This window comes from Prunus avium, chromosome 2, assembly GCF_965620075.1.
Source record: "Prunus avium chromosome 2, drPruAviu1.hap1.1, whole genome shotgun sequence".
NCBI classification, from domain to species: Eukaryota; Viridiplantae; Streptophyta; class Magnoliopsida; order Rosales; family Rosaceae; genus Prunus; species Prunus avium.
This window is the reverse complement of record NC_142285.1, coordinates 39865059-39879838: the sequence shown is the minus strand read 5'-3', so window position 1 is coordinate 39879838 and position 14780 is coordinate 39865059. Positions and strand designations below refer to the sequence as shown.

Here is a 14780-nt window from a genome sequence, read left to right as displayed (position 1 = left end):
CAGTAATTAACCCTTTCAATTTGAAGCAATTTAAGGACAATATCTCATTTCTGTCATTAGAGTAACTTCTGTTACTTTTTTAGGGGTATTTCGGTACTAAAACAAAGGCTGGAAAAACAAGAAAAGAAAGGGAGAGAGAAGCCCTCACCCAAACCACCAATCCAACCTGTCCACACTCCGCCCCAATCTTCCAAACCCATTACAACTCCACCACATCTGCTATGGCGTCAAGATCGTGTACTCTCTCTTGTCTACTTTTCAATTCCTTCACGCCACCCCAATCACCCATAACCCGTTCCCTCTCATCTCTCTCTCTTGCTGACTGCATCTTCATGTGTCTTCTATGGGTTTTTTGCTTTTTAAATGGAATTTATTGACCAATATTGGGACCTAGCTACCTGCTTCGAAAATTCATCATCTCACCCAATTAAATTCCTTCAAGAAAAAATAAAAATAAATAGAGGGTTGCCTTCATTTTGCAAATACATTTCAAATGGATATTACAAATACATTTCAGAGGTTAGCAAATGACCAGATCCAGATACATCGTTTATGGAATCCGTGTTTTTAGGAGTGGATGAAGGGTTTGGGTTGATGAGTTGTGCTGGGAAAGAAGAGGTGGGTTCGGAACAGGGGGCGAGGGAGGGGGAGGTCTTGGTGGAGTGGTGAATGTGTGGTGTCGGTGTTGGGCTTGGGAGAAGAGAGAGAGAGAGGTGGGGTGTCTTGAGAAGTTTTGTGGTGAGAGGGTAGTTGCTGGGTGGGTGATGTTGGCCAGTGGCTTGTTGGGTGGGGTTGGAGTGGTGGTGGTGAAGGTAGCTTTAGGTTGGGTGGTGGTTGTGGTTTGGTGGTGAAGTTAGGGGAGGGGAGGGGACGGGAGAGAGGGAGAAGAAGAGAGTTTTTATTTATTTATTTATTTATTTATTATTTATGCTTATAAACTAATTTTTTTTCATTTTGTATTGTTTATTTTTAAAATGAATATTTTTTAATAATTTGACCGAATTGCCCCTCAATGAGTAACAGAAGTTACTGGGCTCGTTTGGTACACGGGACTGTCTTGGCATGGACTATGCTTAGGGACTGTCTTGGCTTGGCTTGGCTTGGTCTAAGTTGGATAACACTTATCCTGTGTTTGGTGTACGCTTGGACTAGGACTAGATTTTTTATTTTTTATTTCAAAACTATCTATGTATATGTATATATGTATAAATACATATATTATGTATGTGTACATATGTATTTTATAATATATGTGACATGTATGTGTATATACATGTATATATGTATATTATAAATAATATAAACATATGTATGTATATATATATATGTACACATACATGTATATACATGTATATATATATATATATATATATATATATATATATATTATAAAATACATATATATATATATATTATATTATAAAATACATATATATATATATATGTGTATTATACCCATGTATATATGTATATTTTATATATTTATATATAACATATATATATATATATATATATATACATACATTATACATATATAATATATGTGTATATAGGTGTATATATGTATATTATAATATATACATGGGTATAATACATACATATATATATATATGTATTTTATAATATATATATATATGTATTTTACAATATATTATATATTGTAATATACATATATACATGTATATGTATATACTAGTATATATATATATATATAATATACATACATGGGTATATATACATGTATATGTATATAATATACATGTATATACATGTATATATATATATAATATACATATATATATATATTATATATATACACGTATGCTATATTATATATATAATATATGTATAATATATGTATATTATATTATAATATATATTACATATATACATGTATGCTATTATTATAATATTAATATGTATATGTGTACATGGGTATATTATAATAATAATATACATGTATATATGTATATGTATATTATATATATATTATATATGTATATATGTGTATGTATATATATATACATATATACATATATGATATATTTATGTGTATATACATGTATATATGTACATTATAGTATATGTGTAAGTAAGTTTAATAATAATAATATATGTTATTAATTTTACAATATAATATATGCATTTTATACATTGGTCACCATTAGGACTAGCTAATCCTCCCTTTCCACATGGGATTAGTAGTCCCCTCCTAAGGAGGTGTTTTTGGTGGGCCCGGTATTAGCAATCCAATCTAAGACTAGGATTAGATAAAACAAACATGGTACTAAATTTAGTCCAAGCCAGTCCAAGCCAATCCTGTGTACCAAACGAGCCCAATTGGACAGAAATAAGAGATTGTCCTTGAATTGCTTCAAATTGAAACTACAGGGACAAAATTGACAAAATTGAAACGACATGGACCAAAGTGGTAAAACTGACAAACAACAGGAACCAAAAGTGACCTTTTGCCTATAATAAAGTCCCTAAATAAATTATTTGATTTCGCCAAAAAATGAAGTTTCAATATGTGGTAATGAAAAGGAAAATACTTTCCTTCATATCAATTTTATCTTTATTATATGATTTTTTTTTTTTTTTTTTTTACTCGATATTGGGAAAGGGGGTTTGCTCACACACAGTGTCAAAGTATTGTGGGGTTTTTAATCAAACTTGAAGGAAACATAGCACAGAAGTGTTTCAATAGTTGTCTTCTTAAGCAGCGTAAGAGTTTTTCTCTTCTTTTCCTTGATCTTCTTGTAAATCAGAATGAAACGAAAGGCTGAATTTTAAGATGGAAAATAAGTGCAACGACAAAGTATAGAACATAAAAAGCACCAATCAGATCATTTACATAAGCACCAACAAACTGATTGACAAAAGCACCCACAATCTTTCACTATCTTCTTGTAATTGTAATTTGGGTTCCAATGGCTTTCCAAAATGTGCATTCTCTTCTCTAGAGTTGCACTGGTTAGCATCGAATATCGCCACAACACCATATTTGAATAATCTAGTATCACTGTCACCAAAATATGTGATTTCTAGACTAGACTCCTATTTATACATATTACAACTACGACATCAAAGTGAAAGAGCTTTGCATATCTTCAGGCCTCACATCCCACCTTGACTTGCGCTTCCTCTTCTCAGCTGGCCTGATAAGTAATTTACCTGACTCTGCCAGTGGACCCGATTGTTGTTCCACAGGACCTTCCCAATCATTGATAAAAGCCCAGCCATAGCAAGGTTTACGCCTCCGCGGTGCATGAGTATCTACTGGGAGACACTGCTTAGCACCTGCGAAACAAGTGCACATTCATAAAGGAGTGGAAGTGAAATGATAAGAGTATGAATGAAAACTGCCCATGGCTGAAACTGTAACATCTATAAATATTTAGGAATAACTTCTCAGCTGGCCTGATAAGTAATTTACCTGACTCTGGCAATGGACCCAATTTATGTTCCACAGGACCTTCCCCATCATTGCTCAAAGCCCAGCCACAGCAAGGTTTACGCCCCCACGGTGCAAGAGTATCTACTGGGAGACACTCCTTAGCACCTGCAAAACCTTCCCCATCATTGCTCAAAGCCCAGCCACAGCAAGGTTTACGCCCCCACGGTGCAAGAGTATCTACTGGGAGACACTCCTTAGCACCTGCAAAACAAGTGCACATTCATAAAGGAGTGGAACTGAAATGATAAGAGTATGAATGAAAACTGCCCATGGCTGAAACTGTAACATCTATAAATATTTAGGAATAATTAGAAAATCATGTACCTGTAGTTTTAATCAGTGATGCATGAATAAGTCCATTAGACTGTGATGTAGAGTCACAAGCATCCTGAGTCTGCAATTTGCTGTCCACAGCCCCTGAGAAGGTAGGTAGAATAGCAATGCTTGAGGGCCCAACTGCTGCTGATGCATCATCATGCGGAGCAGCATCATCATACGGAGCAGCATCATCATACGGAGCAGCGTCCTCTAGTGGAGCAGCGTCCTCTGGTGGAGCAGCGTCGTCTGGTGGAACAGCATCGTCTGGTGGAGCTGCATCGCCTTGTGGAGCAGCATCCTTCAAAGAGTTCAAACCAGAATTATGACTAATTTTATACAATTAAGAGCAACACAAGTCAAGGTGAAAACCAAAATAACACCGGTGAATGCTGTTCGAAGGCATAAAACTAGTGCAATCTCACTGAAACATCAAGTAGAAACAAAGAGCGAAAACTAGGATAGAAAACTCAGAGCTTTTGATTTTTCTGTGAAATGAATCTTATAGTAGATTGAAAGGACTGAATAGGAGATTGCCATGGTGATGCAGCAGGGCATATAGTAGATGAACCAAGAATTCCCGGGCCAGAATGTGGGGGGACATAATATTGACTCTGAGGTACACTCCGATGGGCCAAAAAAAAACCAGGGTGTTGAAAACCAGAACCACCTGAATTACCATAATGACCACCAGGTAACCAGGTTGATAGAAAAATTGGCCTGAACCATAAGTGGAATTACCATATGAACTGCTACCATGTCTACTCTTATGATATCTGTTTCTGAAGTTATTCCTGCCTCTGTAATACCTGTTTCCCTGAGAACCACCTCTGGAATTCCATTGTCGATTAGAAGACGAACCATTATAACCTGAAGTACTATATTAGAATAACTGTGATCTGGAGTCGGATGCTGATAACTCTGATCCTGAGAATATGGAGAACCTTGGGTTTGATGAACAGGAGTTAACTTGGTCTTAGCCATCATAGCAGCAAGGAGTGGTGTGTTCATGATAGATGCAGCTCTATTCAGATCACTTTCTTCAGCAAGAAGTAAAGTACGAAGCTCAGAAATAGTAACAGGTACAGGTCTTGCTCGAATGTGAGATTTAAAATTGTTATATTCACCAGGCAACCAATTTAATGTGATTAAGATTATGTCTTTGTCTGAAGCCACAAACCCAATAAGAACGCCTAATCGAAGAGCGTAGAAAGAATAAATCTCAAAGCAGCAGGAAGCCCCAATTTTCCCCCAGCGCATTGTACAACAAACGAAGCAACTTTTTTTTTTTTGGTCTGACGAAGCAACTTTAGCACACAACAATAACAAGCAATCAACTTACCCTATTTTCAGCACCATCTTGTTGTTTTTCAAGAAGCTGCTCAATTAGGAGTTTATAAGAAAACTCTTCGATAAAGGGCCATCCTTGGTCTGGAGATCCTCGCACTCCATAAACCTGAAAGCAAAACCTTTTGATACGTCAAACAAAACCCAGAACCCAAAACTCTCAGCAAACAACGAAAACAGAAAAAAAAATAAAAGCCACCTTTAGTAACTCTTTTACTGTGGCACGAACTAGTCTCTCGTCAAAACCCATTTCACGGGTCATAGCATCAATGGCTGCATCCATGCGGGAATCCCTCTGCAAATATGAAGTGGAGTAGAAAATAAAATAAAAAATGTGTGAGAAATCAGCTGAACAAAAACTTGACTTTTCTAAAAAAGGAAAAAAAACATAAGGAAAGAAGAAAATGTGTGAGCATGGCCAAACAAATGCAGGTCGGATTGAACCATCCGAAAAGGAATTAGGAAAGACAAACATAAACTTGGGAAAGAAAAGGGATGATGGGGTAGTAGGACGAATGTGCGCTTGACTAGTGAGAAAGTGCGAGAAAATTAACAAAGGCCAAACCTTTCTGGGTCGTCCTCTAGCCATTGTCACGCTCAGTCGAACAGAGTCTGAAGGCCCAAATCAGCTACTATTTGCTTTTACTCGAAATGGAAACAGGCAAAGGAACTTGGAGAGGTAGGTGAGCTGCGAACTGAGTACCTTGAAAATTCCTCCAAAAAATACACTTCAATCCAGGCAAGAGTCTGATCATTGCATATCAATTGTTTTAGAAACCCATTTGAAATAAATTTTTAGCATCCTAAAGCTAAATCCAAGCTCAACTGTATTGGGGCTTCCGGTTGTGTTATGTTCATATGCTGGGCTAGCCCCCACTTCTTATATGTTTGGGCTTAAGCTCGGCTATCCATTTCTTTTATCCTTTTCGCAATGAGGATATAATAATTGCATTTACATAAAACTTCACAGATGTCTAGAGTAAATCTTCACCTAAAAAGAAAGAAAAAGCAAAGCCCCATTATTAACACACTCTTCACTTTGGTTCTTTACTTCTTTAAGTTGGCTTCAATTTCACAATTTACCACACTCGATGTTTTATAATAAATGGCATAAGAATATTTCCGACCGATATGTCATATGTGACTTTCTAGTCTTTACTGCTTATAAAAAAGGAAAACGTTATTTTGTGTTTTTGGTGCTCGTTTGACCACTCTATGAAATTAGTCATGTCATTTTTCACCTTCTGGTTATGTCTTAAATTGTGGGATAGGACTGACCAATACTTGACAAGACATGACCCGCTAATGGGAATAATAAGCATGAACAATTAGTGCCAAATATAATAACTCAGTTTTGACTCAAAAAAAACTTGTTGAACTGGTATTAAGTGAAGACACTGACTCATTTTCTTTATCATCTAAAAATGTCTTTTTTCCAGCAGTCTGCACAGTCGGCAGTGCAAGTATTAATGTTACAATTAAATGCTTTTGCAAATTGCACCAATTCATAATCATAATAAACAAGAGATATCGATGTGCTAATTACTAATTGCCAAACAACAAAATGCAATGATGATTTTATAATCCCAATGGTGTGTGGAAACGAAACAGCTGTGGGAAGAAAGAAAAAGATGATTGAAAAATAAAAGATAGGCAAGTTAGGAACTGGTTCCAATCACAAAATCACATCAAAACCGAACCTTATCGAAGCTTTAGTCTTTCTAAAATATCTTCTGCACCTTATGAACAACTCATCAAGTTGGAGGTCAGCTTCATCTCAAGATTAGAGGAGGTTCGGTTTCAAAATGGAGTTTGAGTTTGTTATTACCCAAAGTAACCCACACTCCCATTCCACATCATCAAAGTAGCCCACATCATTGAAGTTTGACCAGTCAAACCTATATCATACGCAACACAATTAGGCGGCAAAACGACAAGCGTGAATTGGGTTAATGTGATTTGAGGAAAAAAAGAAAGAAAAAAAAGAGGTAGTGAAAGGAGATTAATTTCAGATTGTTCATCATCACAAAACATAATACGTTTTGGGTTCATGTGGGCTCACATGGAAAGGTGTTTGATGATAAACAGAAGTGAATGTGGTAGCCATGTGAGTCATATCATCAGATGCCCAGATTGGGTTCTCTCTTATAATCAAAGGTAAGTCTTTTGAAAATTTGTAGGCACCATGTTTATATTAAAATCAGCAATGGCCTTTGATAATTGATTGCACTAGCATAGTTGATTAGATAGAAACACTTATAAAAACAAACAAGGAAACACAAAAGAAAACATATCCAACTCCAATTCACCATTCACAATAATGTACTGATATTTATAGAGGCTACACAGAATGACAAGGCTGATACAGCACAACCATTTGTGGGGGAGAGATGCTGATGCCTCCCTGAGTATGATACAAAAGAGAACTTAGTGATGTACTGGTGGGGAGGCTGAGACTTTGGGAGGGCACTGGTAGCACTTGGCGAACAACCCAAAAGTGTCAACTTGCTTGATGAAGTTGGTCATGCTAGCCCACCCTCCGAACCCGAACCCAACTATGAACACCCACACCACTATTAATGTGTTGACGACATACATCCCCGTCCAGCTCGGGAGGAAGAACGGAAGCTTCTCTGCCGCATTCTGCACACACGAAAATTACCCGATTGCAATTTAGTAATGTAATTTTCTGCAATGCTGTATGATTAAATGAGCTGCATACATAATGTGTTGGATCAGACCACAGGCCTCATTGTGAGCTAGTTAGTATGACCAATAATGTGGGTACATAGGGCCAACTTAATCAAATAGGTGAGTCTGGCCTAATTTATTACAAGATCAGAATAAGTATGAAAGGTACCACATACTGCAAGAAAAGGAAATTTCACCAACCTTATCTAGGTCACACAAACATTTAAATCCCAACCATTAATAAAACTTGTGGGGGAAAAAAACCAGCCTGTTGCATTGGAAGTCACTTTCAACTTCCAAGGATTACTATAGAATTAAAACTGTATATTCCATGAAACAAGACTCAGAGTGCCCTGTTCTCTAATGAGGCTAGATTGGAGCATTACCTGACGAGCAGAAGCAGATCTGAAAGTGAGCATATGGGCTAAGGCGGGGATGATGTAGACGGTGAAGCTGACCAAAAGAGCCCCAACAGCTGAGTTAATGGGACCAAAGAAGGGGAATATGATGGCCAAGAACCAAATTGGTATCACCACAGGCAACCTGGCAAGAGCCCTCAAGCATATGCTCTTGGTGTCATGCATTCCTATGACTTTCTCCCACACAAAATACAATGGCGTACAAGCAAACCCAAATGTGATAAACTGTAACATGCCACCACATGAGAAAAAATTACATCAGCACAATCAAAATGTTCTCAATCAATCCCATGCTTGAAAATTATGCCTATGAATTGAAAGCAGCAAACCATTATAAGCTTAGGCAATAACAACTTTCTACATGTTCTATTAGCAAAGTGGCAAAATGGCTAGGAAACAACATGTACAAACAATTAGAGTCTTGAGAAGGATCATCACCTGGTGAATGAGCATCAAGGTGACCCCAGCATCGCGCCATTTATTCCTGGGAAGGAGGGCGAAGGCGTTTGAGTGAGTGAGGAGTTGGTCGCCAAAGGCCCAGTACACAGCAGTTGCAGATGGAAGGGTGAGAGTGAATACATAGAGGGTAGCAAAGAGATAGACATACTTAAACTTCTGAGGCTTCCACATTGCATGCATAATTTCCCTGCAAACAATAACATGATCCTGCAGTAAAAATCTAATCTGGATACAGAGCTTGCCCACCACAATTACACTAAAGTGCTTTTAGAACAGAGTGTTCTGTTTTTTTATTTTTATTTTTCCTTATCTACCTAAAAGCTTTATAATAAAGAAATTAGACTTTATGATTAAGAATATATAGCAGAAAGACTATTTTTCTTAATTCAATGATAAGGTGTACTAAATAGATTTGTCAGTGACACAAAGTCAAGATTATCTATAACGTAAATGAGAATATATTTTTTAATGTAGACCACAAGGTGCACAATCACCATCTTATTCGAGTTTTATTCTGTCATTTTCATTTTCCTGTCATGATATTCTCTTCTCTCACCAACCCATTAATGGCAAGAAAAAGCTGCATAATGAATATGGTCACTGTGTAAAGAAGAAAACCATTCTGAAAAAAAAAAAAAAAAAAGCAGTAAACACAGAAAAAAAAAAAATAGGGAACATCATGATTGTATTATTTCAAATTAAACAATAAAATATAATGAAACTAAATACTCACACAGTGACGGCGTGGCCGCCGAAAGTGTAGAGTATGTTGGTGGCGCCAGTGAAATACAAGACCAGTTTCTTTGGTCCCGAGTGTGTTACACCCTCAACCTGTAAAACATGTTTTAAATCTTATGAAGAAGAAACAGAGTCGAAATCAACGGAGGATAAAGAACAGAGATATGACTCTAGAACAATCAGGACCGTTGATGAAACTAATTACCTGGCCATGAACTATGGCTGCAATGGTCATATACCAAGCAGTGTAGGTGGTCATGCCAAGCCCAAGAAAAGACCAGATTCTGTAGTTGTGGAAAGAGGGTATGAACACAGTGGTGGCACAGCAAGCTCCGAATATGTACGTCCATGTCCTCTTGTCCAGATTGTCATTTATATAGTATATGTTGCTGCATAATCACCCATTAAAAAACCCAAATCAGTAATTAATTATGTATTAAACAGAACAAAACCCATGTTTTAATTTTGTCTATAAAAATTAGTCATAAAATAAAAAGAGAAGTTGTATTTAAATGACAGACCTTGCACAACCTATGAGTTGGATAACAGATCCAAAGAGAAGGAAAGTGCAGTTGAAGGCCAATCCAACGGCTTTCCAGTATGGACCCAGTAAACCATCTAACACTTCAAACCACTGCTCAAAATTTTTTAAAGAAAGAGGTTACTTTTTTTCCTTTCTCAAGTGGAAATGGTTTTGCATTGTGAGAAATGTTGGAAGCTAATTAGTTTACTTTACCTGGATGACATGGTTCTTGAAGCTGACATTTTCTTTCTCTTTTCGACTTCGGTACTCAACGTAGAGAATACTGATCAGATAAGCAGTCCAGCTTCCCAAAATACCATAAAAAATTTGGAATATGATGCCTGAAAGCATGCCCAGTTGGGAGAAAGAGTATGGCAGAGTGAGCAGAACCTGAGCAACCTGTTTTTTGTTTTTCGTCAAAACCCATCAGAACAGAAGAATGTTCAATTACCAGAGAGATAACTCAAAAATATTACTTTAATATTTGAATTGTGACTGGGGTTTTTGTTAAATTTACCTGATTTGATGCACAGCTGAACCAGGCATCATAGACGGAGCCACCATGCCAGAGAAAGCTTGTGAGGCTAAAACCAGACTGATGATCTGGTCCTTCTTCTTCCTCTCTGTCATCATGATGATCAGTTTGGTTGAAGCTTGAGACTATGGCCTCCTCTGCTTGTTTCTGAGGTTGCATTGTTGACAGGTGAAATAGATCTGCAACATGTAGCAGACAGATTAATCACTCCAACAAGTTAAACCAAAAAAGGCCAAAACAGAGGGCTCAACTCAAAACAAAATAAAAATTTATGTGGATGAAAATTTGTGAAAAGAAATAAAGGAAAAGCAACCAAAAAGAAAAGCCATTTTCCTGTAACCAAGTAGAGAGAAAGGTACCCAAGTCTGAGAGGTTTCAGTTACCTTGTTGGGAAAAGAGAGTTTGTTTGAGATTTATAACGAGGAAGCAGGAGGAAAGGCTGAGAAGCTTTTTATGGAAATTGGACAAATGTCGAGCTCTTCGCAAATCGTTTACTTTCTTCAACTCCTCAGTCGGGAGAGAGAGTGCTTTATCTCGTTTTCCCTTTCAATGAAAGAAACCAGAGAAGCATGCAAAAGCAGTGCCACTGCCACTTGTGTTGGCCGTTTCACAAAGATTGTCACTTTGGCAGTGCCTTAAATACTGAAACTTGAGGAAGACTTAACTAAGACGCAGCCAAATTCGATAGGTAAATGCCCTCTCCTCTGTCAATGGGCACAATCTGTGTGGCAGAGTCAAAAGAAGCACAACAAGTAAAGGGGGTGTCTGCCTCTTTTAAAGAAAAGAACAAGAAAACTTTGAGTTGCTGTTGTTTCTTGGGGATTGATTTCTGGGCTTTGAGAGAGATCTGACAAAAAGGAGCAACTGAGGCTAAGAGAAGAGTGGCAGAAAAGTGCACTGCTTAATGTTATTTAAGGAGCAATACTAGCTACCAACCCCACTTATTTTTCCTCTATTATTTTTCTCATTCACTTTATACCACGTGTATTTTACTGCATACAACTCAATGTATTTAGTGTATTCAATGGATACACATTAAGTGAATTGAGAAAGTAAGAAAGGAAAGGCAAGAAGAAAAGTAGTTAGCATTCCTCTAATTTAAGAAACAAATCTCAGACACAAATCTATGTAACATTCCGCTTATTTATGCCACATGAATTTCGCTCACACACAAATTTATGTACTCAATTTTTTCAAAATCTCTTTATTCTCTTTGCAATACATAGATTTATGTGTGAGTAGAATACACGTGGCATAAAGTGAATGGAAAAAACAATAAGGAAAAAGTAAGAGAGAAGATAGCTAGCATTCCTCTTATTAAGAAATAGAGAAGACAATTTAATTACCAAAACACCAAATTTATACTATTCTCTCGATGTCTTAGTCTCTTTGCGTTTCTATTAACTGTTGCATAAATCTTAGCTTTAATCAGCGTACTCACTGAGATTCATTTTTAGGGTTCACATGGTGCAAGCAAAATATTTATACCATGAACCAACAAATGTGCTGGTAATAAGTCTCTAATTAAATTCAAATGCAAGGTGATTACAATCATTTTAGGGTTTGCTTAATCTCTTAAGAAAGCTCTAAGGGGCCCTCTGCTAGTCACTTGCTCAAGAGTGAAAATTCTACTTAATTCCATTAAATTACACCTAATATTATTTAGTACGCAATCGTCCATCTCAGCATATCATTCACTGTATATAACGTACCCTAATAACAAACTTCAATAAACTTTTGCAGATTGGTATCCATAATTTTCTTGTTTGAAATTGGTTTGAAGAGATTTGATTTTGATGATTGAAATATTTTGTCGAGAAAGTCTCGTTCTTTGAGAATTTGGTGAACTACTCTTTTAACATGCAGTCAAAAAGTTGGCCGAATCCAACCTTTTATTAGAGACTTTCATCTTCCTCTATCAATATCACAATTCATTAAAGTCTTTTTTTCATCTTCTTTTTTTTTCTTCTCCCTTCCTTATCATGAGATTAAATAATAAGCATGCTTAGTGGGTGGAGGGGCCTCCTCCTCACTTGGTTCCTCATCTTTACTTAGCTTTTCCATAATATGCTCCCTGTCTCCCTTTTCTCATCTGACTGATCTGACTCATAATTCATGTTAATTTACTTGCATGGCTCATTAATTTATTTTGTTAGCAACATTATCCTACCCTAATCCAATAGTGCCTATCAAATCAATTGCATGACCAAACTCACATATCTTTGCCATCTTCAAGACTAAAAAGAGAATCATCTACAAGTTAATCCAGCTCTTGTTAGTTGTTGTTATCAAAGTAACCCTACCTTGTTTAGCTTTGCGAATACTAAAGCATATATATTACACATCACGCGTGCCCAACAGTTTGAGAAAAAGGAAAGAAAAAAAGTATTAATTTTGGGATTAGGGGGAGATTTAAGTTAATGATTAAAAAGGAGAGTTTAGTACACATCTGGAACAGTAAAGACAATTTTCAAAACAATGCCAGCTAGGACTTAATATATACTCACACTCAGCTCAGTGGGTATTTCACTCATTATTTGGTTGACTAGCATCCACCCATAGAGAATATATACAGTATTATTCCACGAATCTTGCACTGAATATATAACAACAAGATGGTGAATTAAAAAAGAAACCATTTTATCTCAAATCCATGACAAATATCTAGATTCAACTTACCCTTTTGTTTAGTAACAGTTGTCTCGATTTGGTTAGAGAACGCGAGTCGTTCTCTTACAATGATAAAGCTTTGTTGTGAATGCGTTGATCCGTTATAAAACAATAAAAAAACTAACGCAAAAAGAAATCTTTTTATTATCTTTTCGTATAATTCAAAATAAAAATGTAGGTCATGCACTTATACAATCTTTGCAAATTGCACCCACCACTACATCTCTAATCATATCAGCATGACAATTTGGGGGATGAAGTGGATGTTATTTGCCAAACTCATACGTAAGAGAAAGGGTCCAACCATACCATAATGATCAGGAGGAATTTATGGGGTTACCCCACAATAAAAGAATATTACCTGAAATAAGACTGAAAAGGAAGAGATTGGATTTATTTGGCTTTTTTCCATATCAGCAAAAGCTTCTATTAGGATTTATTTCTGAATAGAAAAATATTTAAGCTCCAAGCTTTGCTCTTTATATCTTATTATTCTTGATATTTTCCGTCACTTCTTTTTCCCTTCAGAATCTGTCTTATAGTTATAAAGCATCCTAGGACATAATTTTTAAACCCAAAAAAAGGGATCTTTAAAAAAAAACAAAAATTGGACAAGATCTATTACATTTTACATGTATATATGTCACGCCAACCTTTTTAGTACAATTACAACAATGGGAATTAATAATTAATTATTCATGTAGGACCAAAAACTATTAATGCTGACTAAAACTTTCATCATTTCTAAACACATTTTAGAGTGCCACGCCACAAATCCTTTGGTTTTATTTAAGAGTGCAATACACAGCATTTTAATACAAAATCAATCATTGGTTTGGAATAATGCTAGATGTTTAATATTTCATTCTCTTTAAGCTGCTACTCACACATTATGAGTGCTATTCTATGGAAAATGTCTGCAATAATAATAACAATTCCTCGAGGGAAAAGACATAGACGTTATAAGAAAAGATTTGGCTCATCTCCTTCATGTAATATGTTTGGGAGTGCTTTTGGAAGGGTTAAAAGCACTTCTAACAATATTTGACAGAAAAACTTAGAAGTGCTTATGGGTCATAGAAGCACTTTCTAACTCCCAAGTGCTTTTTCATGAAGTATTTTGATTTCTTATGAAAATTTCAACGTATTTATAATAAAAGTGCTTATAAACATAAGTACTTGCTAGAGAAACAATCCCAAACTATCATTGATTGGAAGCAGCGTGAAAATCTAGTAATCTTTGTTCTAATTTTCTGGTTAATTTGGATGAATAAATATTAATTATTAGGCCGACAATTTGTGCAAATAATTAGTGATGATGGAACATTATTATACTTAATTACACTGTTTTTGTTAGATCATGATGATAATCATACACACTTACATACACACTGATCTTCTGCTCTGCGTAAACTTTGATTATGCTTATTTTATACTTGATTATTTCGTTTACCGACCAAAAAAAGATGATTAGTGAGCCTTTGGAAGCATATACTTTAATACCTACATAAAAGTTCCATACGAAACTGAACAATCCCATCTCAGTTATGCAACAAAATCAAGGAAAGATTTACATCAAACTAGGTTGGGGAAATCAAAGCAGACAAAGACATCAAAATGATTCCA

The 14780-nt window shown here is 36.0% G+C and overlaps 2 protein-coding genes across 4 annotated transcripts; both read right to left on the bottom strand.

The window, feature by feature from the left end:
- Positions 1 to 2823: 2823 nt before the first annotated feature.
- Positions 2824 to 6038, bottom strand: LOC110772828 (uncharacterized). 2 transcript variants are annotated; one of them, XM_088248333.1, is made up of 6 exons: positions 5685 to 6038; positions 5319 to 5414; positions 5115 to 5228; positions 3782 to 4073; positions 3437 to 3658; positions 2824 to 3300 (listed from the first exon to the last, which is right to left on the bottom strand). In XM_088248333.1, the coding sequence occupies exons 1-6, from the start codon at positions 5706 to 5708 to the stop codon at positions 3077 to 3079; spliced, it is 972 nt and encodes a 323-aa protein (XP_088104459.1). In that variant the 5' UTR covers positions 5709 to 6038; the 3' UTR covers positions 2824 to 3076. The 2 variants fall into 2 exon arrangements, with proteins under 2 accessions (XP_088104459.1, XP_088104458.1); XM_088248332.1 differs by lacking the exon at positions 5685 to 6038 and having other exon boundaries at positions 5319 to 5661.
- A 1354-nt stretch (positions 6039 to 7392) lies between these two features.
- Positions 7393 to 11377, bottom strand: LOC110772837 (auxin transporter-like protein 2). Of its 2 annotated transcripts, none has more exons than XM_021977316.2 (9): positions 10844 to 11377; positions 10467 to 10663; positions 10163 to 10348; positions 9948 to 10060; positions 9632 to 9815; positions 9422 to 9519; positions 8668 to 8875; positions 8197 to 8454; positions 7393 to 7762 (listed from the first exon to the last, which is right to left on the bottom strand). In XM_021977316.2, the coding sequence occupies exons 2-9, from the start codon at positions 10641 to 10643 to the stop codon at positions 7547 to 7549; spliced, it is 1440 nt and encodes a 479-aa protein (XP_021833008.1). In that variant the 5' UTR covers positions 10644 to 10663; positions 10844 to 11377; the 3' UTR covers positions 7393 to 7546. The 2 variants fall into 2 exon arrangements, with proteins under 2 accessions (XP_021833008.1, XP_021833007.1); XM_021977315.2 differs by having other exon boundaries at positions 10868 to 11377.
- Positions 11378 to 14780: the final 3403 nt, after the last annotated feature.